The sequence below is a fragment of the Mesoplodon densirostris genome, chromosome 7, assembly GCF_025265405.1.
Source record: "Mesoplodon densirostris isolate mMesDen1 chromosome 7, mMesDen1 primary haplotype, whole genome shotgun sequence".
NCBI lineage: Eukaryota > Metazoa > Chordata > Mammalia > Artiodactyla > Ziphiidae > Mesoplodon > Mesoplodon densirostris.
This window is the reverse complement of record NC_082667.1, coordinates 11,172,174-11,196,447: the sequence shown is the minus strand read 5'-3', so window position 1 is coordinate 11,196,447 and position 24,274 is coordinate 11,172,174. Positions and strand designations below refer to the sequence as shown.

General features: G+C 51.6%; 1 protein-coding gene across 1 annotated transcript; it reads left to right on the top strand.

Moving 5' to 3' along the window:
• The first annotated feature begins 229 nt into the window (after positions 1 to 229).
• ZP1 (zona pellucida glycoprotein 1) lies at positions 230 to 17,928 on the top strand. The gene is given in 16 exon segments (XM_060105141.1): positions 230 to 278; positions 11,428 to 11,475; positions 11,478 to 11,548; positions 11,756 to 11,805; positions 11,807 to 11,896; positions 12,207 to 12,289; positions 12,292 to 12,351; positions 12,843 to 13,050; positions 13,111 to 13,185; positions 14,844 to 14,918; positions 14,920 to 14,969; positions 15,060 to 15,324; positions 17,133 to 17,320; positions 17,412 to 17,456; positions 17,459 to 17,530; positions 17,774 to 17,928. Coding segments are annotated over 16 exon segments (1,584 nt in total).
• The last annotated feature ends 6,346 nt before the right edge of the window (positions 17,929 to 24,274 follow it).

Below are 24,274 nucleotides of genomic sequence, written 5' to 3'. Positions count from 1 at the left end.
ATTTTGCAAAAGCCCGAGGTCAAGTACAAGTGCACATGGGGACATAGGTGTAAGCCAGAAAGTGTGAGCCCGAGTGTGCATGGGGGGTGCTTTTGAGAGCGACAGGTGTGTAGGAGAAGTGAGGAGGAGGGCGTCCTGTCCGTCTGTCCACTGTCCTGGACTGCCTTCCCCTGACCCCATCACCCTCAGGAAAGAAACCGGTGCGGCTCCTCCCATGTGCCCGGGCAGCATGGGGGTGCCCGTCTGTGAGGGGCCCCAGGGTCTCTATGGCCAGGAAGGTAGGGCGGGGCCATGGTAAGAACACAGGCCCAGCTGGGAGGTAAGCCACTTCCCCTTGCCGGCTCCCACTTGGCGATCTGTGACCAGAGCGACAGTATCACCTCCCAGGCTGAGTGAGATGTCCTCATTCACAAAGCACCCAGCACATGGTAGGTGCTCATAAAAATCAGGTTTCTTCCCTCCTGGGGAAAAATGGGTATAGGCTGCAGGGCAAAGGCAATACAGCTTTTATTTTAAATGGGCTGGGAATTCCCTGGCGGTCCAGTGGTTAGAACTCCACGATCTCACTGCCAAGGGCCCAGGTTTGATCCCTGGTCAGAGAACTAAAAGTCCCACAAGCCATGTGGTGCAGCCAATAATAATAATAACAATAATAACAATAATAATAATAATAAAATGGGCTGGGCTCAGAGCCCATGGATGAGATGATTGAACTGTATACATCTGCACTGACCTGTTCCCTAAGTCTTCACTCTTGTTCGCTGACCAAGCTTCCCAGGACCTTTCCTCCAACCTTAGCATCCCAGCAACCAGGAAATACTCAAAACATGTTAAGAACTCAGTACCCCCAAATCAGGGACAGGGGACCCCCATAGGATTGACTCTACAAAACTCTTCCATTTTGGTACAGACTTAATACAGGGCCTGGCACTGGATAAATTTGCTGACAGACTGCGATCCTGAGTGAAGAATGTGATGGGGAAACTATTGCTCACTGTCATCCAAGACGGAGGATCAGTAAGAGCCTTGTTTAAACAAATCAGTAGCACTAGGGTAATGTCCCCTTTCCTCTTAGGGACAGAGGGTCTCCGTCTTCTAAAGACAAGTGCCTACAGCCCTCCCTAGGTGGGTGTTTCCATTCCACTCGGGGGAAAGTACCTTCATCCCCATCTACCCCCCTCCACACCCAACCTGCTGAGCCATAGACATCCTCTAAGGCCGTGCAGGCAGCGGAGTGTGGCAGGTGACCTTGGGCAAGTAACTTCACAGCAATAAAATATGAATTTTTTAAAGGTGCTCCTTCTGCACTGTCCCTGCCCCAAAGTGGTGCACAGACTGCTCTTTGGGCCTAGAAAGAATCCCCGCTTGGGAATTCCCTGGCAGTCCAGTGGTTAAGACTCCATGTTCCCAATGCGGGGGGCATGGGTTTGATCCCTGGTCCGGGAACAAAGATCCCGCATGCCACGTGGTGCGGCCAGAAAAAAAAAAAAAGAATCCCTCCTTTCCTCCTATAACGTACCTTAGCTCTAGGGCATCAGGCTTGGGGTGGGGCCCAGCCCTCCTCCTGGCTCTCAGCCCTCCCTCAGCCCCTCCAGCAGGTACCCTTGAGCGGTGAACACTCTGCACAAGCCCTGATGGCGGCCCTGCTCACCTGAAACGCTCACGCCTCTGCCCCCTTCCCCCAGCCCTCGCTTCCAATCCTGTAATCACTGTGGTGACTGTCTCCCAACCCCAGGACACTTTATGAAAAGTTACTAAAACAAACGCAGAAAGTACTCCAGATGAGGAGGCAGGGATGTTTGTTCCTGTAGGGCCCTTGGCTGCACTCCCACGGTGTAAACCTGCCTCCCACACAAGTCCCTCAGGCTCCACAAGGAGGTGGCCTGGGCGGGAAGGAGTTGGAGTTGGGGGAGGGGCGGGCACGGGGAGGAGGTGCCTCTTCCCTGGATGTCAGGCCTCTCGAGCACTGGGCTTCCTCACCAGACACTTGAGAGAAAAAGTCTCGTGAGCCGTGGGGACTCTGAGCCGGGGCTCCCTGGCTGAAAGCAGAGGACAGGCGCCTCCGGGAGAAGATGCCATCAGAGAACCCTGCGGAGCCCTTCGCAGTGTCGGGCCGGTGCTGTAGGCAGGAGGACACCCAGGCTGCCAGATGGGCCCGTGTGGCGCTCAGAGTCCGGAGGAGAGTGACCTGATCAGGGCCTTGGCAAATAGACCAGCCAGTCCCACTTTGAATGTGCCTCAGAACCTACTGGAGGGCTTGTGACGTCCAGACTGCTGGGTCCCCCACCCCTAGTGCGTGCGATCCAGCGGGTCTGGGGGTGCAGCCTGGGCATGTGCATTCCTAGCAAGTTCCCCAGAGCATGCTGATGCTGCTGGTTTGGCTGGGATGGAGAACTCGGGTTCCTTGTGTCTGGTGCACTCGGAGCAGGGAGCGGCAGCTGGGTCCTGGTGGCACTGGGAGGTGGGGAGGGCGGGCTGTCCAGTGACCCCCCCCCAGGACCTGGAGAAAGATGCAGCCACCCCCAGAGCACAGGCCATAGTCCCTGAAGCACAGCCTTCTCCATGGCTTTTTGCAACTTGATGTCAGAGCCTGAAAGAGCCAAAGTCGGGTCTGTCTCCCCATCAACCACATGTACTGCCCTGGAGTAGACGAACCAGAGCCTCACAGAGCCCTGCGGGGGTTCTGCTGCCTGTGGGAACTGTCCCGGCTCTCAAAGCAGCCTTCAAGTCCCCTCGGGATCCAGCACACAGCCCACCAGTCCCTGTCCCCTTCCCCTCTGCTCACCTCCATGCCTTTGCATTCGCTGCTGCTGCTGCCTGGAATGCCTCTTCCCCTCCCCCACTCATCTTTTTTTTTTTTTTTTTTTTTTTTTTTTTTTGCGGTATGCGGGCCTCTCACTGCTGTGGCCTCCCCCGCTGCGGAGCACAGGCTCCGGACGCGCAGGCTCAGCGGCCATGGCTCACGGGCCCAGCCGCTCCGCGGCATATGGGATCCTCACAGACCGGGGCACGAACCCGTATCCCCTGCATCGGCAGGCGGACTCTCAACCACTTGCGCCACCAGGGAGGCCCCCCCACTCATCTTGCAAGACCCCTTTCTTTTTTTTTAAACATCTTTATTGGGGTAGAATTGCTTTACAATGGTGTGTTAGTTTCTGCTTTATAACAAAGTGAATCAGCTATACATATAGATATGTCCCCATATCTCCTCCCTCTTGCGTCTCCCTCCCACCCTCCCTATCCCACCCCTCTAGCTGGTCACAAAGCACCGAGCTGATCTCCCTGTGCTACGCGCTGCTTCCCACTAGCTGTCTATTTTACATTTGTTAGTGTATATAAGTCCATGCCACTCTCTCACTTCGTCCCAGCTTCCCCTTCCCCCTCCCCGTGTCCTCAAGTCCATTCTCTACAGCAAGACCCCTTTCTGTGATCATCAGTGTCTCTGGGCTCCCAAGAGAATGATCGTGGCATCAAGTGTGTTTAAAGAACAGTCAAGAGAATGGGCCAGCTACCCCCCAGCCATGGGGCCAAGCCCAGAAGGGCTTTCTCCCTCCGGCCCTGCCTTAGGAAGCAGGTTTTCAGGTTCCTTTCTGGCCTCTTTAAAGAGTCAATAAAACAGGAAGTGAGATGTGAGATGCACAGCAGGAAGCAGGTGAGGCATGCCCTGGAACCCTCCAGCCTCCCATACTTGGGAGGCCCTGGAGTGGGCCCCACACAGCAGAGGGGCAGGACCCCACATGACACCTTGTGGGAGGCCCGGGTGGAGCACCCGAACGCCACCGGCACCCACAGGTGGAGGCTTAGCTCCTCACGTGGCCAACAAGCCCCTCAGTGATCTGGCCCGGCCTGTGCCTCCACCTTCATCTCTGCTTTTCCCTAATCACATCCTATCATCCGTCAGCACTTGTCCCTGCATCCCCACACCCTGTACATTCCAGACTGTCTCTGTTGGCTCCCTGCTCTAGAAAACCATTTCCTCCCTTGGCCTCTCTGTGAACTCCTATTCATCCTTCAAAACGCTGATCAGAGGTTACCTCCTCTGCGAAGACTTTGCTGAGCCTTTCAGACCCTACCTCCCACATCCCTGCCTCACCTCATATCCTGCACCTCTGCCCTCCAGGGTAACTTTCACACCACTGCTACCCTGCCCTCATCACGAGCAACTGGAGGACAGAGACAGCTCCTATTTGATCTCCTCATCACCAGAGCCAAGCAGAAGGCCTGACGTGTGGGAGGGCTCTCAGTGAAGCTTTGCTGCACAGAATGAATCTCTAGTATTGGAGATCAGGCCCGAAAAGAACCCCCAGTTCCTCACGGCGACCAATCTGGATCCACTGGTACTCATGGCCTGATGCAATTCTCCCAGACTCTGTTTTCACCTGTGGTGGGTACAACCCTGGGGACTAGTACCTTTCTGTTATTATTAACTAATAACTTTTCTCAGACCCACATGTAGGCCAGTTAATCCTCACCAAAAAGTCTAGACATATATATTTTTTATAGGCATTATATATATATGCTGCACCCAGATAAGCCAGGATGATCTCATTTTGAGGTTCTTAACTCAATTACATCTGCAAAGCCCCTTTTTCCAAACAAGCTTTACATTCACAGTTTCTGGGGGTTAGGATGTGTCCATATGTTTTTTTTTTTTTTTTTTTTTTTTTTTTTTTTTTTTTTTTCTTTTTGCGGTATGTGGGCCTCTCACTGTTGTGGCCTCTCCCGTTGCGGAGCACAGGCTCCGGACGCGCAGGCCCAGCGGCCATGGCTCACGGGCCCAGCCGCTCCGCGGCATATGGGATCCTCCCAGACCGGGGCACGAACCCGTATCCCCTGCATCGGCAGGCGGACTCTTAACCACTGCGCCACCAGGGAGGCCCTGTCCATATGTTTTGAGGGGCCGCTACTCCACCTATTTCAAATAGTAACAGCTACATTTACCAGGTGCTTCCTACGTGCCAGGCACCAGGCTAAGCCCTTCATGTGTATTAAGCTAGTTTGATTCTCACAAAAGCACCCTGTGAGCCTGAGGTAGGGACTGTTATCCTGCTCACTCCCAGAGAAGAAAACAGAGAGGTTGAGTGGCCCAGCCAAGGCCACACAGCCAGTGGGCAGAAGAGCTGGAACTCAGAAGCAGGTGCTCCAGGGACTTCCCTGGCAGTCCAGTGGTTAGGACTCCATGCTTCCACTGCAGGGGGCATGGGTTTGATACCTGGTCAGGGAACTAAGATCCCGCATGCCACGTGGTGCAGCCTAAACAAATAAATACATAAGTAAAAAATAAATAAACCAGGAAAAAAAAAAAAAAAAAAAGGAAGAAGAAGGTGCTCCAGCACCAGAACCCAGCGCTTCCCAGATGACTGGACTCTCTGAGGTTCATTGTCATCAGCTCTGCGGGATAAGTAGGGCTGACTTTCTGCTGCTAAACATGCTCCACAAGCTTCGGGAAGCATCTCTGCAGCCGACAGGATCCACAGCTGTTACCGAGTCCAAGTTCGTACTGTTCGCCACAGGACAGGCCAGTAAACTGAGAGACCAACTGTTGGGGCAAGGCCTAGCGACTTTATTCAGAAAGCCAGGAGACCAAGAAGAGGGTGGACTTGTGTCCCAAAGGATCATCTTGCCTGAGTTAGAACTCAGGCTTCTTTTATACTAAAAGGTTGGGGGGTGGGGGGCGGCGGGTAAAGTCAAACACTTCCTGGTTCCAGCCAGACTCCAGAGGGGATGTGTTAATTTCTTCTTTCCTACAGCCATTCACAGGTAGGCTTGGTCAGGATGTTTCCTGTGAGCTAAACAAAGGGATTTTAGCTTAACACTCATTACCTGGGTGGCAGGGTTCCCAGAGATGGGCCATTAGGTATAATTTAAGCTTATAGGCAAAATCCCTTTAGTGATTAACTTGTAGCAAAAGCAATAGAATATAAAGGTTAAAGTAAAAGAAACAGATCCAATATGGAGTCAGATTTGTTCTTCCCTATGACACAGGGACCATGGCTAGGGCTTCCCTTGGGTCTGTCTGCAAGCCCCTAGGGTGAGGTGACCTACTTCCTGCCGGTTCCCATACATGCTTTGGTCCCTATGATTTTGTGTGGGGTTTTTTCCCCATGACACCAGCTGGGTGGCCTACAATTCAATCCTGACACTATCTCCATGGAGACATAACATCAGATCCCACAGGTTAAGGGCTCAGTCCTATAAGACTGTCCCCTCCCCCTACTCAGACACCAATCACAAGTCCAGGTGTCACCTCTTCTGATCTGAACTGGCTATCAATCTGAGGTTCCAACGACCCCCTCCTTGGGTTTGATGAATTTGTTAGAACAGCTCACAGATCTCAGAGAAACGTTTTTCAGGAACAGCTGAATGGAAGAGGTGCACAGGGTAAGGTGTATGGGAGGGGCGCAGAGCCTCTGTGCTCTCTGGGTGCTACTCTCCCCATATCTCCACATGTTCACCAATGTGGAAGCTCTGAACCCCGTCCTTTGAGGGTTTTATGGTGGCTTCGCTACATAGACATGATTGATTGAATCACTGGCTATTGGTGATTGACCTCAATCTCCAGCCCCTCCCAAGAGGTGGGGAAGGGGGGATGTGTTCTAATCCTCTAATCATGTGGTTGGTTCCCTTGGCAGCAAGCTCCCATCCCTAGGTACCTTCCTAAAGGAACCTCAACAACATAACAAAAGACACCTTTGTTTTGCTCTCCTCCCAGGAAATTCCAAGGGGGTTTAGGAGCTCTGCCAGGATGGGGACAAAGACCAAATATATATTTCTTATCATAAATCACAGTATCCCAGTCCCCGTCAGCCTTGTCTTTCCAGCCTAGAAAGGCCCCTTCCTCCACTGGCACCCTCCCTCCATCCCTGGCTTTTATTAGCAGAACAGATGGGGTGAGGACTTCCCTGGTGGTCCAGTGGTTAAGACTCCATACTTCCACTGCAGGGGGCACGGGTTTGATCCGTGATCCCTGGTCAAGGAATTTCCACTGCCTTGTGGTGCGATCAAAAATAAAAGAAACAAAAAACAAAAAACAGATGGGGTGGAGAGCTGACACGGAATTCTCAGCACCTCAGTGACTTTGACCCTATTTTTTTTTAATATTTATTTCGTTGCACTAGGTCTTAGTTGCAGCAGGCGGGCTCCTTAGTTGTGGCATGTAAACCCTTAGTTGCAGCATGCATGTGGGATCTATTTCCCTGACCAGGGAACAAACCTGGGCCCCCTGCATTGGGAGCGTGGAGTCTTAACCACTGTGCCACAAGGGCAGTCCCTTGACCTTATTTTTAATCCCACTTTACAGATTCAGAAGCTCAAGTCCAATTTTCAAAAATAAAAAGGACTAAGTTTAAAAAGGTGAGAAAGAGATAAACAAACTGAGGTTTAGAAAAAGGCCAAGAGGGAAGCCAAGGTTCCAAGTCAAGTCACCCTGCTCTGACCCTCTCTCCTCAACCATAAAAAATAATGGTGGTTTTCATCACTATCACGTTCAAATGATTACCACATGCAGATTGTTATCAGTGCTTTACATGGGTTATTTATTTAATCCTCAGAGCAACCCTACAAGTTATAATAGTAACCTCATCTGTATAACAGTAACCCCATTATACAGATGAGGAAATGGAGTCACCAAGCCAGTAGATGACTTTTCCAAGGTCTCTTGTGGGTGAGAATTGGAGCTTAAGGCTTGAGGCAGGAGATAAATGGGCCCCAGGCTGAGCAGCCGGAGTCTGTCGTCTGCGGACAGATATTCCAAGATGAGGAGCAAAAGAAGAGCTGAGCCATGCCCAGAAAAGAGATAAAAGACCAAATATTCCTCATTCTTGAAGGCAAGGAGTCCTTCCCAACTATACATGTGCAGAAAGGTTCCTCAGAGGTCAAAAGGGAGGGGGTATCATCTCATAGTAAGTGATGTCAACCTACCCATAGCCTTCTTCGCTAGAATCCATCTTGGCTAAGAGATGTGTGTGCACACATGAGAGGACTCTGAGATAAACCAAATACGGCCTCAGAACCAGGCAAAGCGAGATGATTGGCCAAAGGAAACCGGGAAGGAATGCTCCATATAAGTGATTCAAACTATCACAAGGGCATGACTCTCTCTCTCTCTCAGCCCGCCCGTGTGTCTATCCACACGTAACCCTTTTCCTCCTAATGAACACTTTACTTGTTTCACTACTTTCCATCTCTGTATGGAAATTCGTCTCTACACAGCTGATGGGCCAGGGCTTTGTAACTGGCCACTTGTCCCTTGTGGTCTAGTGACTAGGATTCAGTGCTCTCACTGCCGTGACCTGACTTCAATCCCTGGCTGGGAACTGAAACCCTGCTTCAAGCCGCTGCAGGCTGAGGCCACCCAGCATCAGGCAGATGAGCTCTGGTGCCCATGAGTCTTTGCAAGAATGTAGAGTCATGACCGAGGGCTCAGGGCTCTCTCTCTCCAGGACAGCTCAGCACCACTTTTCTCAAAGGCATCTTTCTGCCCTTGGCCATGAGGAAGCTCCCCTGCTCTTTCTCTGCCTTTCCAGGGACTTGGGAGAGATGCCTTCCTCACGAGTAAGGTCCGTGATCCGTTAGAAAACACCTCTCTGAGTATTATCTAATTCCATGCCTATTTTACAGATGGGGAAGGTCCCTTGGCTCCTGAGAGGTGAATGCAGGATAGACTCCAGGTCTCTCAACTCCTCTGTCTGGTGCTCTCCCTGGCACCTAAAACCCCCCATCAGGGAAAGCTCTCTGTTACAATAGAAAGCAAAGCAATGTATTGACAGAAAGAATGATGCATTGGAGAGCCAGCACACCAGTGGGTGAATGTTTGCTGAGAGGCGGGATAATTAAGTAGTCTCAAAATATCTCCCCATAATATACTTTCTATTTACAAAGAGAAACACAGTAGCTGTAGAGTGGAGAAACCTGGCCAACCCCATCTCACCCAGTGATCAAAGATCTATCAGCAGTAATAGGACAAGCCAGTACGATGAGCCTCCGGTTTGAATGCAATTAGGAGGACACAATATCACCTCTGGGGTGTTGCTGCCTGTTATGGGTTGAACTGTGCCTCCATTCATATATTGAAGCCCTAATCCCCAGTACCTCAGAATGTAACTGTATTTGGAGATGGGGTCTTTATGAAGTGACGAAGTTAAAATGGGGCTATTAGGGTGGGTCCTAATCCAATCAGACTGGTGTCCTTAGAAGGAGAAGAATTTTGGACCCATAAAGAGACACCAGGGGTGTATGTGCACGTGTGTGGGCTTAGCAAGAAGGCAGTCACCTGCAAGTCAAGGGGAGAAGCCTCAGAAGAAGCCAGACTTCCTGATACCGTGATCTTGGACTTCCAGCTTCCAGAACTGTGAGAAAATACATTTCTATTGTTTCAGCCACCAAGTCTATGGTGTTTTGTTATGGTGGCCCTAGCAACCCATACACCACCAAAAATGCATAAACTGCGTCTAAGCAGGGGGAAACACGAGACAAACCCAAATGAGGGCCATGCTGCAAAATAACTGGCCTGTACTCCTCAAAAATATTCACGCTATGGGGCTTCCCTGGTGGCGCAGTGGTTGAGAGTCCGCCTGCCGATGCAGGGGACACGGGTTCGTGCCCCGATCCCGGAAGATCCCACATGCCGCGGAGCGGCTGGGCCCGCGAGCCATGGCCGCGGAGCCTGTGTGTCCGGAGCCTGTGCTCCGCAACGGGAGAGGCCACAGCAGTGAGAGGCCCGCGTACAGAAAAAAAAAAAAAAAAAAAAAAAAAAAAAAAAAAAAATTCACGCTATGAAAGACACAGACAGAGGGATTGTCCCAGATTGGAGGAGGCCCAAGGAACATGACCCTGACCTTGGACTGGACCTGGTCTGGGAAAAAAACTTTCTCCTTTGCTGTAAAAGCATGAGGACAATAGGCGAATTGAATAAGGTTCATAGATTAGACTGTTGTGTCATACCAATGTCGATTTCCTGATTTTGATCTTTTGACTGTGGTTGCTTGTTTTTTAAGAAATGCACACAGCACTGCTCAGAGTCAGTCACGTCTGCAACCAGCTCTCTCACGCTATATGGAAGAAATTGCACGTGTGTGTATGTGTGTGTGCGTGCGCACACGTGTGTGCGTGTACATACAATCAGAGAGAAGGTGAGCGCTGAAACCAATGTAAAACGAACTTAAGAGTTAACTTTTGAGGAATCTGGGTGAAGGATATACGGAACTTCTTTTCAGTAAGTCCGGAAGTATTTCAAAATAAACAGTTGAAAACCTCCCATCGTCCCGCAGGAAGAAGTTCACCTCACCAGCCCCTGCCCCCCTCCAGCCACATCTCCTCCCCTTCCCAGCCCCGCTTAAGTCCAATGTTTCCTCCCCCCCCCCCCCCGCGTCTCTATCCCCTGCCCTCCCCCCGCAAATTCCCTCCGCTTCGGCACAATACCCCGCCCCACGGCGCCCCCTGTGTCTACTGGCGCCTCTGCTTCTGCTCAGGCAGCCGTCCCCCCAGAGACTGCCCTGCCTCTGGGGTCGCAGGCTCGGCCCCTTAACCCACGGAGCTTCCCCCACCTCCGCGCTAACCACAGTAAAAGTTGATCACTACCAAGTGTTCAGTCATTATCACAAATGACTTATCACCCCCGGTATTGGTCTCTTGCAGTCTCCCGTCACCCTGCGAGGTAAGCAATATCAACCCCAATCCACAAGCGGGAAACCAAAGCTCAGAAAAATGATGTGTCCCAGGTCACAGCCAGAAAGTGACCAGGGGGCTGAACTGGAACCAGACTCTAACTGCCAAGCCACATGCTCTCCCCGCTGCTATGAATTATAATGACCTGTGGGGACTAACACTCGCTGAGCTGGACTCGTCCGGACCCTGAGCTAAGGCTTCCAGGAGATGAGGACGGGGACAGCCCCTCCCTAGGAGGACGACCACTAATGAGCTAATACAAGCAAGGCCTTGGGACCCTGCCGGGCGCGTGGGCAGCGCCCCTGTCTGTGAACCAGGCTTGTTGTTGTTAATAGACTTTGTTTCTTAGCACTGTCCCAGATTTACAGAAAACCTGAGAAGACAGCACAGAGAGTTCCCATATACCCCACACAGCTCCGCCTGTAAGTAACATCTCACATTCGGATGGGACATTTATTACAATTAATGAACCAATGTTGACACATTGTTATAACTAAAGTCCATTTCCTTAGCTTTTATCTAAGGTCTTTTTCTGTTTTAGGACCCCAGCCAGGAGGCCACGTTATTTAATTGTCTGCTCCCGTTGTTTGTTATGGTAACAGCCAAGGTGGTATTAATGGCCTTAATCCCCCAGGAGACCTCTAGGAGGTACTTCTCCTCCTGAGTGGGGAGCCTTCTCAGCAGAGTCCAACGGCCTCTGGCTTCACCCTTCAGCCTCCGTGACTCCTTCCCTCATCCCTCTCTCCCCTCTCCCCATTCCAGATGAATTTGGGAACCCGTCTGGGGTGAACAGCTGCTCCATCCGCTATCACGGGTGACCGCCGAGCCCCAGGGGCCCGCGGTCTTTTCTGCCAATTACAAAGACTGCCATGTGCTGGAGAAGGTAGGGATCTCACTGCTCTGGGGGAGACCCCACGGCTAGGAAGCAGCTTGCCCTAACACAGTGTGAGGCTAGAGAGGCTCCTCAGGGACCAGGGACACATCGGAACCCAAGACCACTCAGTGGGCTGGTGGGTGAGGAAGACTAAGTCCTGGGCACCGATCCCTCCTCTGCCTGGATGCTGCTGCCCTGTCGCCCTCTCTCCTGTAGGATGGGCGCTCCCACCTGAGGGTGTTCACGGAAGCTGTGCTGCCCAGTGGTCACTCTGATCTGTCTCAAACCTGATCACACCTGGACTCCAGACTCCCACCTGGCACCACCCACCACATTCTCACTTCCTGCCCCTCATCTGCATCCCCTCCGCCCTACCCCAGAGGACAGCTCAGCCCATTTAACCCCTGCCTCACTGTCCCTCGACCCACCCACCCCACCCTAGCTCGACCCCAGCGGGGCACCTTGGAACACGGTGGGGAGCCGCTGACAAGCCAGCTTACGGAGGTACGGAGGAGTCCTCCATGCGCGCACTCTGTAGGGAGCCTTCCTGAGGATCGGGTGGCCTGACAGCCCTTTTCTGGGCTCTATGAGGCCACTGCCCTCCATTTCCCTGGAGGTCTGCAGCCCCCGTGGCTCCTTCTCATGTCCTCACCGCTCTTGTCCCCAGCCCTGGGTACCCTCTGACTCAGGAACAGTGCCAGGTGACCTCCAGGCACATCCCCCGCACAGTGAGAAGAAGTTCAAAGGAAGCCCGTCAGCTGGCTGCTGTCATGACAACACCAGAGAGGGTCCCTGTTACTATGGCAACACAGGTGCCACTTTCCAAACCAAGCAAGGCCCTGGTCCCCTGAATGCTGAAGGAATAGGAGGGCTTCCTCCCCCACCTCACCCACCAGTGATGAAACTGCTCCCTGCCCCGTTCCCAGGAGAGCCTGGCCCCCAGAATGGACCGCAGAAGAGAACTTTAGATGTGGTGACCACCTGCCCCAGCCTGAGAACAGTTAATCTATCTTTACATGTACCCCTACCTGTAGATCTAGAACATTCCAGCGTGGATGATATTAAATGGTGACCCTACTTTTAGAGTGTAGTTCACCTGTCTGTTGCCTGCGTGAGAAAGTCTGGTCTGAGAAGGCTTTGCTGGAGTTACCACTGCAAGAAAGGGCAGTGAGAGAAGCCAGGTCTCCCCTCCGAGGCCAGCCCTCAAATGCTGACGGTCGCCCAGGCCCTCCGCGCACCGTGTCTATGATGGACCCTGAACCCCAAGGCCCTGACCCTCCTCTTTGATCTGCCTTCATCCCAGCGACTGTCCAGTGCTTCAGAAACAGTCACTTCGTCCTGGTGGTGTCCCAAGAAACAGCCTTGGTGTGCAGGACACTGATCAATGTCCACCTGGTCTGCACCGCCCCCCAGCTGCTCCCCAACCAGGAGGCGGGGTCCTCCGTGGTCTCCACGGCTAGCCCTCTCACCTGCTGTGACACCACAGTCCAGGTAGAGTGGGCGCCACTCTGGTGCCCATGACCACCCCCTGGGAGGGCCTCCCCCAGTTGTCTCTTCCTACAGGTGGACAGCATCCAGCAGAACCAGCTGGTGTCCAACATCGGCATCTGGATGGGGCCACAGGGTTCCATCATGTGGGACGGCACCTTCCTCAAACAGGCTGGGCCGCAGGCTTGGGTGTGAAGGCAGCACAGGTGAGCTTAGCACAGGCTTTGGAGCCATCTGGGTTCATGTCCAAGCTCTGCTATCACCCACTGTGTGAACTCGGATGAGCTACTTACCTCTTCCCAGCACCACCCGCCCCCCAGGCCGGGGCAACGCCCCTCAACCAGAGCTGATGTGAGCATTAGACGGGGCCTGCCCACGCCTGGCAGGCAGAAGCCACAGCAGGGCCTGAGAGGGCTGGAGTCCTCGAGAGCCCTCACCTTTATCCCTCCAGGAACTAAGCTGAGAAACGAAGCATCAAGAAGCTGAAAAGTCCCCTTCCAGGCCCCAGGAAGAAGCCAAGGCTGTGCCTGGCCGTTGCCACCTCCTGATCTCAGAGGTTGCAAAGCCTCAGATGAGGCAGAAGAGAGCTGGGGCTGAAGCTCTGAGGGTACGGGGTGGGGTGGGGGAGGAGCTGAGGGAGAACCCCTCACTGAAAGGGGCCACTGGCACCTGCTGACTCAGGTGGCAAAACGAGCCAGAACCCCAGGGTGCCAGGGGGCAACCCCTGAGGACATCTGAGCTTGTCACACCTGTCTCTGAACCCCAGGGGCCAGGCACCAACCTCAGCCTGAACTAATATGGTAACCACGGGGTGTAGGAATTCTGTGCTTGGGACTGAGTGGGTTTCCAGCTGTCTTTTTTTCCCACCCTCTTGCCATGAGGGCTGGGGCAGGCTGCTGGCGTCAGGGTTCAAATGTATTTTCCTTCAAAATGCTATGTATTCCCAGGGGGACCAGGGGACAAATCTGTCATGCTTTGGACATCAGGATTTAAAAGCTACGGGAGCTAGCCAGAATTCATCACAGAAGGGAAGCGTAAGGGGAAACAGCTGTGGGCCATCAGGACTGAGCTGGAGGGCCCCGCAGAGGAAAGGCCTTCCAGTCGGAGTGGAATCACCGGTGTGTACTGACACCTCCTTTGTGCCAGGCCCTGGTCTCCATTGGTAGGACGTCCTCCCCAAGGGCACCGGCCCAGGCCCGAACCCAGGGCTCTGCCACAAGTAGGAGTGAAGGTCGAGCGCTCCGGAGCTGGGGTAGGGTGGGTCAGCTCTTCTTGCAGGACATCTCCGGGTGCCGGCATGCTCCTCCCCCCACCGGGTGTGTGCAGTGCCACGCAGGCCAGCCAGGCACACGGGACCCAGTGGCAGACCAGCCACAACTGCAAGGACAATGATGACCCCGGCGGGCTATCTCGTGACCTCGCTTGATCCTTAAGCACAGCCTCTGGAGAGAGGGGGTCAGCGCCATTGTACAAATGGAGAAACTGAGGCTTAGGTTAAACGGCCAGTAAATGCTGATAAGATTCAAACCCGGGTCTGTGAGATGACAGAGCTTTCAGAACAGGGTGGGCATCTGTCAGCCCCATGGGGGCTCCATTCCCTCCATCTAGAAGATGGCCTGGCACAGCAGGCTCGAACTGTCCCGAGAAGACAAGATGTGGTGGGCAGAGGATGGGGCAACGATGCACATCACCCAGGTGATTGCAGGTGGCATCCATCCGCCCCGCTGGACCAAGTCTCGTATGTCGCATCCACATAGTACAGTAATCTGGATGCGCTGATTCTGTGTCTTCTCTCCTCCATTCTCTCCAACTTGGACTTCAGGCTTCACATCCACTGTGTCTTCAATGCCAGTGACTTCCTGCCCCTCCAGGCGTCCCTCTTTCCTCCCCCATCCAGCCACTGTGACCCAGTTCAGCCCCCTGCGGCTCCAGCTGCAGATCGACAAGGGAAAAGGGTAGGGGTCCCTGTGCTTTCTCTACCCACCCCCACTTCCCAGACATACAACCAACTGAAGTTCATGAGCCCCTCTCCCTGCAGACAAGGCTTTCAGCTCCTACCACAGGGAGGGGGACCACCCTATTGTGGGGCTGCTTCAAGAGTCTGACCCCATGGAGGTCTGGCTCCTGCAGAGGACAGACCCCATTCTGGTCCTGGTGCTGCACCAGCACTGGGCCGCTCCCAGTGCCCCTTCACCGTTGCCACCTTCACCCTCCTGGACACTGGCTCCTAGAGGGCCCGCGGGGGACCACTCAGAAGCACGTGTTCCTCCTGCCTGCTCCCCATCCGCTAAGCGGGGGTGAGCTGGTCACTGAATCCCTCCAGCCACCTGCGAGCTAATGCGGACAAAGGTCCCCAGACGGGACTTGGTCTTCCTGAGTGCTGTGGAGGGCAGTGAGCCCCGACCTGCAAACCACTCCAGAAGGAGGAAGGAAAATGCCAGATCGTGAAGGCAATCAACCCTAACCTGAGCCGGGCATGGTGTTCCAGAGTGGCCTCACTTCTGACTCTAGAAATGATGTGTTCAGCATAATTCTGCTTTGAATTTTATTTTAATTAAGTAGTTTATTTTTGGCCGTGTTGGCTCTTCATTTCTGCTTGTGGGCTTCTCATTGGGTGGCTTCTCTTGTTGCGGAGCTCAGGCTCTAGGCACATGACGTCAGTAGTTGTGGCATGCAGGCTCAGCAGTTGTGGTTCGCGGGCTCTAGAGCGCAGGCTCAGTAGTTGTGGCGCACGGGCTTAGTTGCTCTGCGGCATGTGGGATCTTCCCGGACCAGGGCTCCAACCCATGTCCCCTGCACTGGCAGGCGGATTCTTAACCACTGCACTACCAGGGAAGTCCCTCTGCTTTGAATTTTTATAACTCAACTTCTGCAGAAGGTAAATATGGATACATTTAGTGTATATTTAGGTTTTTCTACATAATCTATAAATGGCACCATAGGCCATATACTATTAACTTTTGTTCTACTGAACAATATAAATCTTTCACCTTAATAAAAACAGATCTATTTTTTTAAAAAATATTTCCCAGTCTTTTTTTTTTTTTTTTTTTTTTTTTTTGGCTGTGTTGGGTCTTCGTTTCTGTGCGAGGGCTTTCTCTAGTTGTGGCAAGCGGGGGCCAGTCTTCATCATGGTGCGCAGGCCTCTCACTATCACGGCTTCTCTTGTTGCGGAGCACAGGCTCCAGACGCGCAGGCTCAGTAGTTGTGGCTCACGGGCCTAGCTGCTCTGCGGCATGTGGGATCCTCCCAGACCAGAGCTCAATCCCCTGCATTGGCAGGCAGATTCTCAACCACTGCGCCACCAGGGAAGCCCTCTATATATTTTAAATAGATGCATGACACTCCATCAGACGTAGACAGATGTCACTGGTTAGCACCTGGGAGGGTAGCTGAATAACCAGCTCAGCTGCGTGCCTCTTCCTGAGCCAAGAGACCCTCGCCTGGTGGACGAAGGGGTACCTGTTGGTTACACTGCTGGGTGCCGGTTCAGGTCAGTTCCTCCTGCTTCTACTCCTTTTTTTTTTTTTAATTAATTTATTTATTTATTTTGGCTGCGCCAGGTCTTAGTTCCGGCATGCAGGATCTTCACTGTGGCATGCATGCAGGATCTAGTTCCCCGACCAGGGATCAAACCCAGCCCCCCTGCATTGGGAGCGTGGAGTCTTACCCACTGGACCACCAGGGAAGTCCCTGCTTCTACACCTTTTGGGAGCTGCCCGTGGCTTTGTGTTTCTGGAAGCCATGGTAACCGCCCCCCCAACCCTGCCCCCAGTCACTGGTCATTGAGGGCCAGGAAGAGAGGGCACTAGACATCTGCTCTCCTGCTGCCCAGTTAACACCACGTCCTCGGAATCCCCTCTCCCCATTTGTCGGTGGCAAAGGGAGCAAGTCGGCCCTCCCCGGGGGACTCTGAAGGCCGGGGCCAGGGCTCTACGCGGCACAGCGGTTCCCTCCCGCAGGGTCCGCTACTGCAGATGTGAGCCATCCAGAACGAGGGGGGCACAGATTCCAAATTGGGAAGCAGCACCTATGGCTCTGTACCTCGGGGGACTGGGGCTGGTCGGCATATGCCCAGATCTCTTCCCTCCTGCCTGGCCGGCAGCAGTGTGGACCTGGGCTGGGTTCCACACCCCGTGTCCCTGCCTCAGTGCTTCTCGCCCACGGCTCCAAGCCAGCCCCGTGCCTTGACCTTATTCTCATCCCACCAGGTTTACTTCCTCTGCGGCACCTCTGCCTGCTGCCCCTCAGGCCTGAAGACTTACTCGACTACATGTAACTCTGGGGCTACAGGTGAGTCCAGGGTGGAGGACAAAATATGGGGGTTCTTTGTTCTTTCATGTCTGCAGGCCTGTTCCTGGCTTCTAAGCCACGTGAGGAGCAGGACGGCAGTGCGCCTCAGGTCACCACAATGACATTGCCAGGCCCAGAGCATGGCGAGCTCTCCCGGGCCACTGGGCTTTGAGGATTCCTACAGGTGGGAGTCTACGCTGGAGCCTGCAGGTATGAGGCCTTAGCCCTCCAGGGTGTGCTGACAAAATGGGGAAGCTCTGGCTATAGTGAGGGCAGGAGATGGTGTAACTGAATTCATTGGGGAACTAAGCTAAGCTAGCCATGGTCCACCTCATCTGCAAAAGGGCAGCTTCAGCTCTGCCCAGTGTGATTACCAAGGGCTGGGGTTTGGGGAGAGAGTTGGAGGGGCCCTTGCCTAGCCCTGCCATCCTTCAGATCCTTTTTGTCTGGCAGGCTCCACCATGAGCTGCAACCCAAGGCCTCTCCTCTGGGTAATTCTTTTGCTGTTGGCTGTTGCCCTGGTCTGAGGGGTTGGCGTCTTTGTGGACCTGAGCCAGGCCAAGCCCAGAAGCTCCTGGAAGGCAACAGAAGGTGAACAGGCTGAATAGACCCTTGTTTCAAGCCTAGTGAAAGCAGGTGTGGAAAAGCTACTTGTGGTGACTAGACAGAATCATTCTCATCTTAGACACTTGCTCTTCAGAGTCAGCTCTGTCCTTCCAGAATTGCAGCCTCTACTATTGGGTAGAGTCCAATGCCTCCCAGGACTGAATTTAGGAGACTTTGCCTCTCTGCAAGGAAAGGCAGCATTCCAGGCAGAGAAAGCAGGACAAGAGAAGGTAGGGAGAGGTCAGCTCATGGCAGAGTCAAAGAACAGCAGTAGGGCTTCCCTGGTGGTGCAGTGGTTGAGAGTCCGCCTGCAGATGCAGGGGACACGGGTTTGTGCCCCCGTCCGGGAAGATTCCACATGCCACGGAGTGGCTGGGCCCGTGAGCCATGGCCGCTGAGTCTGCGTGTCTGGAGCCTGTGCTCTGCAACGGGAGAGGCCACAACAGTGAGAGGCCCGCGTACTGCCAAAAAAAAAAAAAAAAAAAAAAAAAAGAACAGCAATAGCTGGGAATCAGGAACCTGGCAGGGCTAATGGCCTGTGAAGGCTTGTCACCTTCTCACAGACACACGAGTTCTGACTGGGCATCCTCGAAGCATGCCACCTGGTTGCCATCATGGATGAGGGAATCCAGAGCTCCCGGGGCCAAACAAACTAAACTTGACTTGAACAAGCTCCTCCCAGACCCCCTCTGAGCCTCCCAGCCTCCCATAGAGGATGCTGGCTACTCCTCCCCTCACCAGCCCCCCTTCCCACTCCCTTGGCCCCTGGGACTGGTCCACACAGGGATGGTTGGCACAGGCTGAATGGCAGTCTGTTGGCCCTGATGCTGCCTGATGCCACAGTGGGCACGGCTGCCAGACAGGTCAGTACCAGTGCTGGCCTGTGCTGCTGACCGTCTGCTCGAGTATGACATGGGCCTTCACCTCTGACTTGTCGGTCTGGAAAGGTCTTTGCTGCCATGTAGAGCTTCTAGGGTAGGAAAGGTAACCCAACCTAGGTGGAGTGGGTTGGGTTCAGCCTCTGGCCACTGGAGAATCTGGTGCGGAAGTCAAACTTGGTTTCAGACACCTCTCTGGCCTTTGGTAGGGCGTGAGTTAGAGAGGTGGCATAAAGGGAACCACAGTGCTTGAGTCAGGCCCGTGGCCTTGACACCATGCAGGCACTCTCCAGCCCTGGCCAGCTCCATCTTTTCTGTTTTCAGGATACTGGTTGAATACAAGCCAGGCTGTTTGAGTTATAACCCTGGCTCTGCCTCTTACTAGCTGTGTGATATTGAGTTCTTGAACTCTTCTGGGCCTCGGTGTCCTCATCTGTAAAATGGGAATAATACCTATCCCCATAGGGGTGTCACATAAAATGAATTAATAGATAAGAATCCTTAGAATAGTATAGAACAGCCAACATTTACTGAGTACTATTAACTACCAGAATTTCTCCTCCTCCTGCCCCAAAACTAATGCTTACCTAAATTTTTTTTTCTTCCCCATATGAGGACAAGCTTATAGCTCAAGAGGAGGAGGGGCTAGGGGAAGCAGCTGCCATAGGCTTTTCTAGCAGAATAGAGCACTTAGGCAGGAAGATCCAGACACTTGCTATGGAAGTTAGTTAAGGAACTCCCCTTAGCTGGGACTGTTTCCCCATCTGTGACTCGGGATGACTTGTTCTTTCCAACCTCCTGGCTTGTGCAGGGCCTATGGGATATACTTTTCAGGGTTAGTGTGAAATAAGTGAGGATTCTCAGCTTGGATGTTATTTGGAGGAGCCAGGCTGACAGGCTCTGAGGGGTCGGGGATTCAGTTCCATCCAGGGCCAGCTCTTCTTACCGTTGCCTTCATTGCACAAGCTCATTGTGAGCATTTAAACAGCATGGAAGGGTGGTTCTGGGAATGGCATCGATGCTGTGTTTAAACCAAGCATGAGTCTATAGATGCCAACTGGAATCACGTTACATAATCAACTTTTCTCTTTAACTTTTTTTTTCATGCAAAGGTAGACATCTTGGGTCATTACCTATTACTTTTAACAGCTGCATTCTCCTTCGTTTCATGGTTGAACTGTATATTTGATCTCCTTTTTTAAAAACAATTTTTTTTATTAAAAACGATTTTTAAAAAAATTTTGACCGGGCCACATAGTTTGCAGGATCTTAGTTCCCTGACCAGGCATTGAACCTGGGCCATGGCAGTGAAAGCAGCGAATCCTAACCACTAGACCACCAGGGAACTTCCTGCTCTTCGAATACAATTATGCAAGCGTGTAATTATTCATATACCATTTTCTCAGAAGAAACTCTTAGAACTGCTGGGTTGAAAGCTATGCCCCTCTTGACTGTAGGGCTCTGGGAACGTATGGGTTCCTGTTCCCCACACTCTTGCCCCCACAGATCAGTAGCATTCTACAGCTTTGCCTATCTGAGCATCATTAGGTAAACAGCATTTCTGATTTAACATGGACCTCTTTGATTAGACACCAAGCATCTTTATAGCTGCTTATATCTTATAAATCGCCTCTTCGTGTTTCTTATCTATTCTCCTGAGTTTGTTCCCTTGTCTGTAAAGAGCTTTCACAAGTCAAGGGGTGGATATCTTCATCTTTCAAGTTTCCCACTGATTTGCCCATTGGTTTTTCTTCATGGGGTCCTTCCATCTTGCTGTTTGAAAGGATTATGTAATGATGAACTTTTTTTCCATCCTATTTTTATCTTTAAATGTAGCAAAGAACTTCCCTATCTTATATGCTCATAAAAGTGTCCATTAACTTTTGTAATACTCTTATGACACTGCAGGTGTTTTTCTACTGCTGTTGCATGTATACAGGCTCATGATTTTGATAGGTAACTTTGGCAAACGCTATTTCCATTGTACATAGATTTCTGTCAACACTTCCATGTCAAAGGGTCCTGTTTACAGAAACAAATGTACAAAGTATGTGAAAAAGGTAGGTCCCTGCAGTGCTAAGTTCCCTGTGCTTTCCCTGGAGGGAAGCAATCTAAGTTTTGACTTTCCTGATATCAAAATCCAGTCCAAATTTGCCCAATTTAACTTCTTCCCTCACCTGAAACCATCTCCTGGTATAAGAAGGCACCTGAGCCTTGAGAAACAGTTGAGTCAGACTTGATGGGGATGATTAACAAACCACTTTTTTTTTTTTTTTTTTTTTTGCGGTACGTGGGCCTCTCACTGTTGTGGCCTCTCCCGTTGCGGAGCACAGGCTCCGGACGCGCAGGCTCAGCGGCCATGGCTCATGGGCCCAGCCGCTCCACGGCATGTGGGATCTTCCCGGACCGGGGTACGAACCCGTGTCCCCTGCATCAGCAGGCGGACTCTCAACCACTGCGCCACCAGGGAAGCCCCAACAAACCACTTTTGTTGACTTGTGGCAGGAAGCAGAGCTGCTCGGTGCCTGTCAGGTTTCCTCTCTTCCTGCCTTTTGGGGAGAGGGCCAGGGGCCGTGACTGCAGCTAGGTGATACCCAAGGGGGATCCCCTCCCTCTCCATCTACCCCTGGCTCCCTCATCTTTACACTGAGATCATGGCGCTTTGCCTTAAATAAAAAGGAGAATACTTCACAGCCTGTTTCTTCAAGTTAAGCAAGATTCAACTCTATAAAGTGTGACTCCATGCCCAGACGTTTCTGTAAGGGTATTTTACATAAAAGTGCCACTCTGGGGCTTCCCTCGTGGCTGTGGTTAACAATCCGCCTGCCAGTGCAGGGGACCCGGGTTCGAGCCCTGGTCCGGGAAGATCCCACATGCTGCGGAGCAACTAAGCCCGTGCGCCACAACTACAGAGCCTGTGCTCTAGAGCCCATGAGCCACAACTATTGAGCCCACGCGCCACAACTACTGAAGCCCGTGCGCTTAGAGCCCGTGATCTACAAGAGAGGCCACCACAATGAGAAGCCTGCACATCACAACGAAGAGTAGCTCCCACTCGCTGCAACTAGAGAAAGCCTGTGCGCAGCAACGAAGACCCAACGCAGCCAAAAATAAATTTTAAAAAAAAAGTACCACTCTGTTCCAGCAGTGGGAAGACCAGATACACAGGTCAACTTTCAGAAGCAAACAACTAAAATCCCAGATTATTTATGTGTGTTTTTAAAAACATGTTTAAATCATTGCTGAGCTAATATTAAAAAAAAAAAAAAAAGGCATGCACAAAGGCCAAAAATAAAGTAAAAACAAAAACTCTGGGAAGTGAGCCCAGCTTCTATTCTGGGATTTCTGCAGAAGCCTGGAGGTCTTGACATTCTGCTTTGATGAACACAGGGAACTGCAGATCAGCCCAGAGGCTGCCAGAGTTGGGGAGCCTAGTGCAGGCCTCTATCCAAGCTGGAACTCAGGGGGCTTCATCTTCAGGCCAGAGTAAAGGAGAAACAAACCACTGCACGGAAGCGGGCAGCAAGGGATCTTGCCTATCTTGACTATGGTGCTGGATGGATGGACGGATGAAAAAAAGAAATCTCCCCTGAGAATTAAGAGTACAATTCCCTTTTTTCTGGTCCAGATTCTTAGTCTACAGAAGGGGTGAGGACTCTTGAAAGTTCAGTTTGGAGAAAACCTCAAGGGCTGAATTTAATTTAAAGTGATCCCAGGGTGAGAATTAAAGTAGTCTGGGCTCAAGCAGAAGCAAATGCAAACCTTGACTGAAAAAAAAAAACAAAAAACATGATTTCAGCCAAAGTCTCAAAGAATTCTCGAAGTCACAGATAAAATGAGCATTTCACAAACCCAAAATCACAAGACACCATGAAAAAGAGTGAAAAGACAAGGCTCCAACTGGGAAGATAGTTGCAACACAATAAGGGATTACTATCCAAAATATATATGCATTTTAAAATTGCCACAAATCAAAAGGAAAAAGACAACCCAAATAGGAACATGGGCAAAGGCGCTTTCACAAAAGATAAACTCAAATGGCCTGTAAGTGGATAAAAAGATGCTCAACCTTATTAGTAATCATGGATGTGAAAATAAACTTCAAGATACTATAATATACCCCCCAGATGAGCAAAAATGTAAAAATCAGAAAATATTAAGGGTTGGCAAGGGTATGGAGACAGGTACACTCATCCATTGCCAATCAGAGTGTAAACTGGTACAACCATGTTGAAAAATAATTTGTCATTAGAAAACAGACTTGTGGTTGCCAAGAGGGAGGGAGGGTGGGGAAGGGATGGACTGGGAGTGTGGGATTAGCAGATGCAAGCTATTATATACAGGATGGATACACAACAAGGTCCTACTGTACAGCACAGGGAGCTCTATTCAATATCCTATAATAAACCATAATGGAAAAGAATATGAAAAAGAATATATATGTATAACTGAATTACTTTGCTGTACAGCAGAAATTAACACATTGTAAATCAATACTTGAATAAAATAAATTTTAAAAAGTTTGTCATTACCTACAGTATGATCTATATAATAAATCCTCTCCTAGGTTAGTATCCTAGGAAAAACCCTTGTACCAGAATGTTCACAGAAACACTGTTTATAATCGCAAAAAATTTGGAAACCCATATATCCATTACCATCAATAGGACATATAAGTGCAGTGCAGGGTATTTCTCTAATGGGATTCTACAGTGAATGAGAAGTAAGGGTTAAGCTGTCCAAGTTTATCCCCTGTAGGCTGGCCTCCCAGAAAAGGAGGCCTCTTATAAGGCTCCATGGAATCCAGCCACTGCCAAGTGCCTAAGGCGCTAATCAATTACAAAGCTTGGACCCCAGCCCCTTAATTATGTCAGAGGAGGGGCTGGTGCTTCTCCAACCATGAATGCAATGCAGTGAGTCCTGCTGCCCACTAGCCACATCAAACAGCTGCAACGGCATCCTCTGGACCCTAGATCCAGGATCACGTCAAGGGAAAGAGCTGGTACAAACCCCCGGCCACCCACCCACCACCAAACATGGAGCTGGCAGATGAGGGCCTGGAGCAAGGTTCTGCGACATCTTACCGTTACTGTCTCTCTTCCCCTGAGGACAACAGAGGAGAAGCTGTGCTTCCCAATCGGGCAGCTCAAAAGCACCTTAGCCCGATGGTGGGAATCGTCCCCCGGAGCGCCCTGCCCAGGATGAATGCACCGTTTGGGACCTGCACATCTGTACAGCTGCCCCCCCACCCCCCCGTCTCTGGTGAATGCTGTTCCAGCAACCTGGGGGGAGTTCTGTTTGGCCATTTGCCTTTGTTGGCACGATAGTGAAGAACTACAGCTATGTGTATCAATACAGGTAAGTCTTAGGAACAATGTTTAGCAAATGAAGTCAAAGAAACCAAACTGAATGATTTCATTTATACAAAGTTCAAAGATAAGAAAAAAAAGGAAGAAAAATATATAGTGGG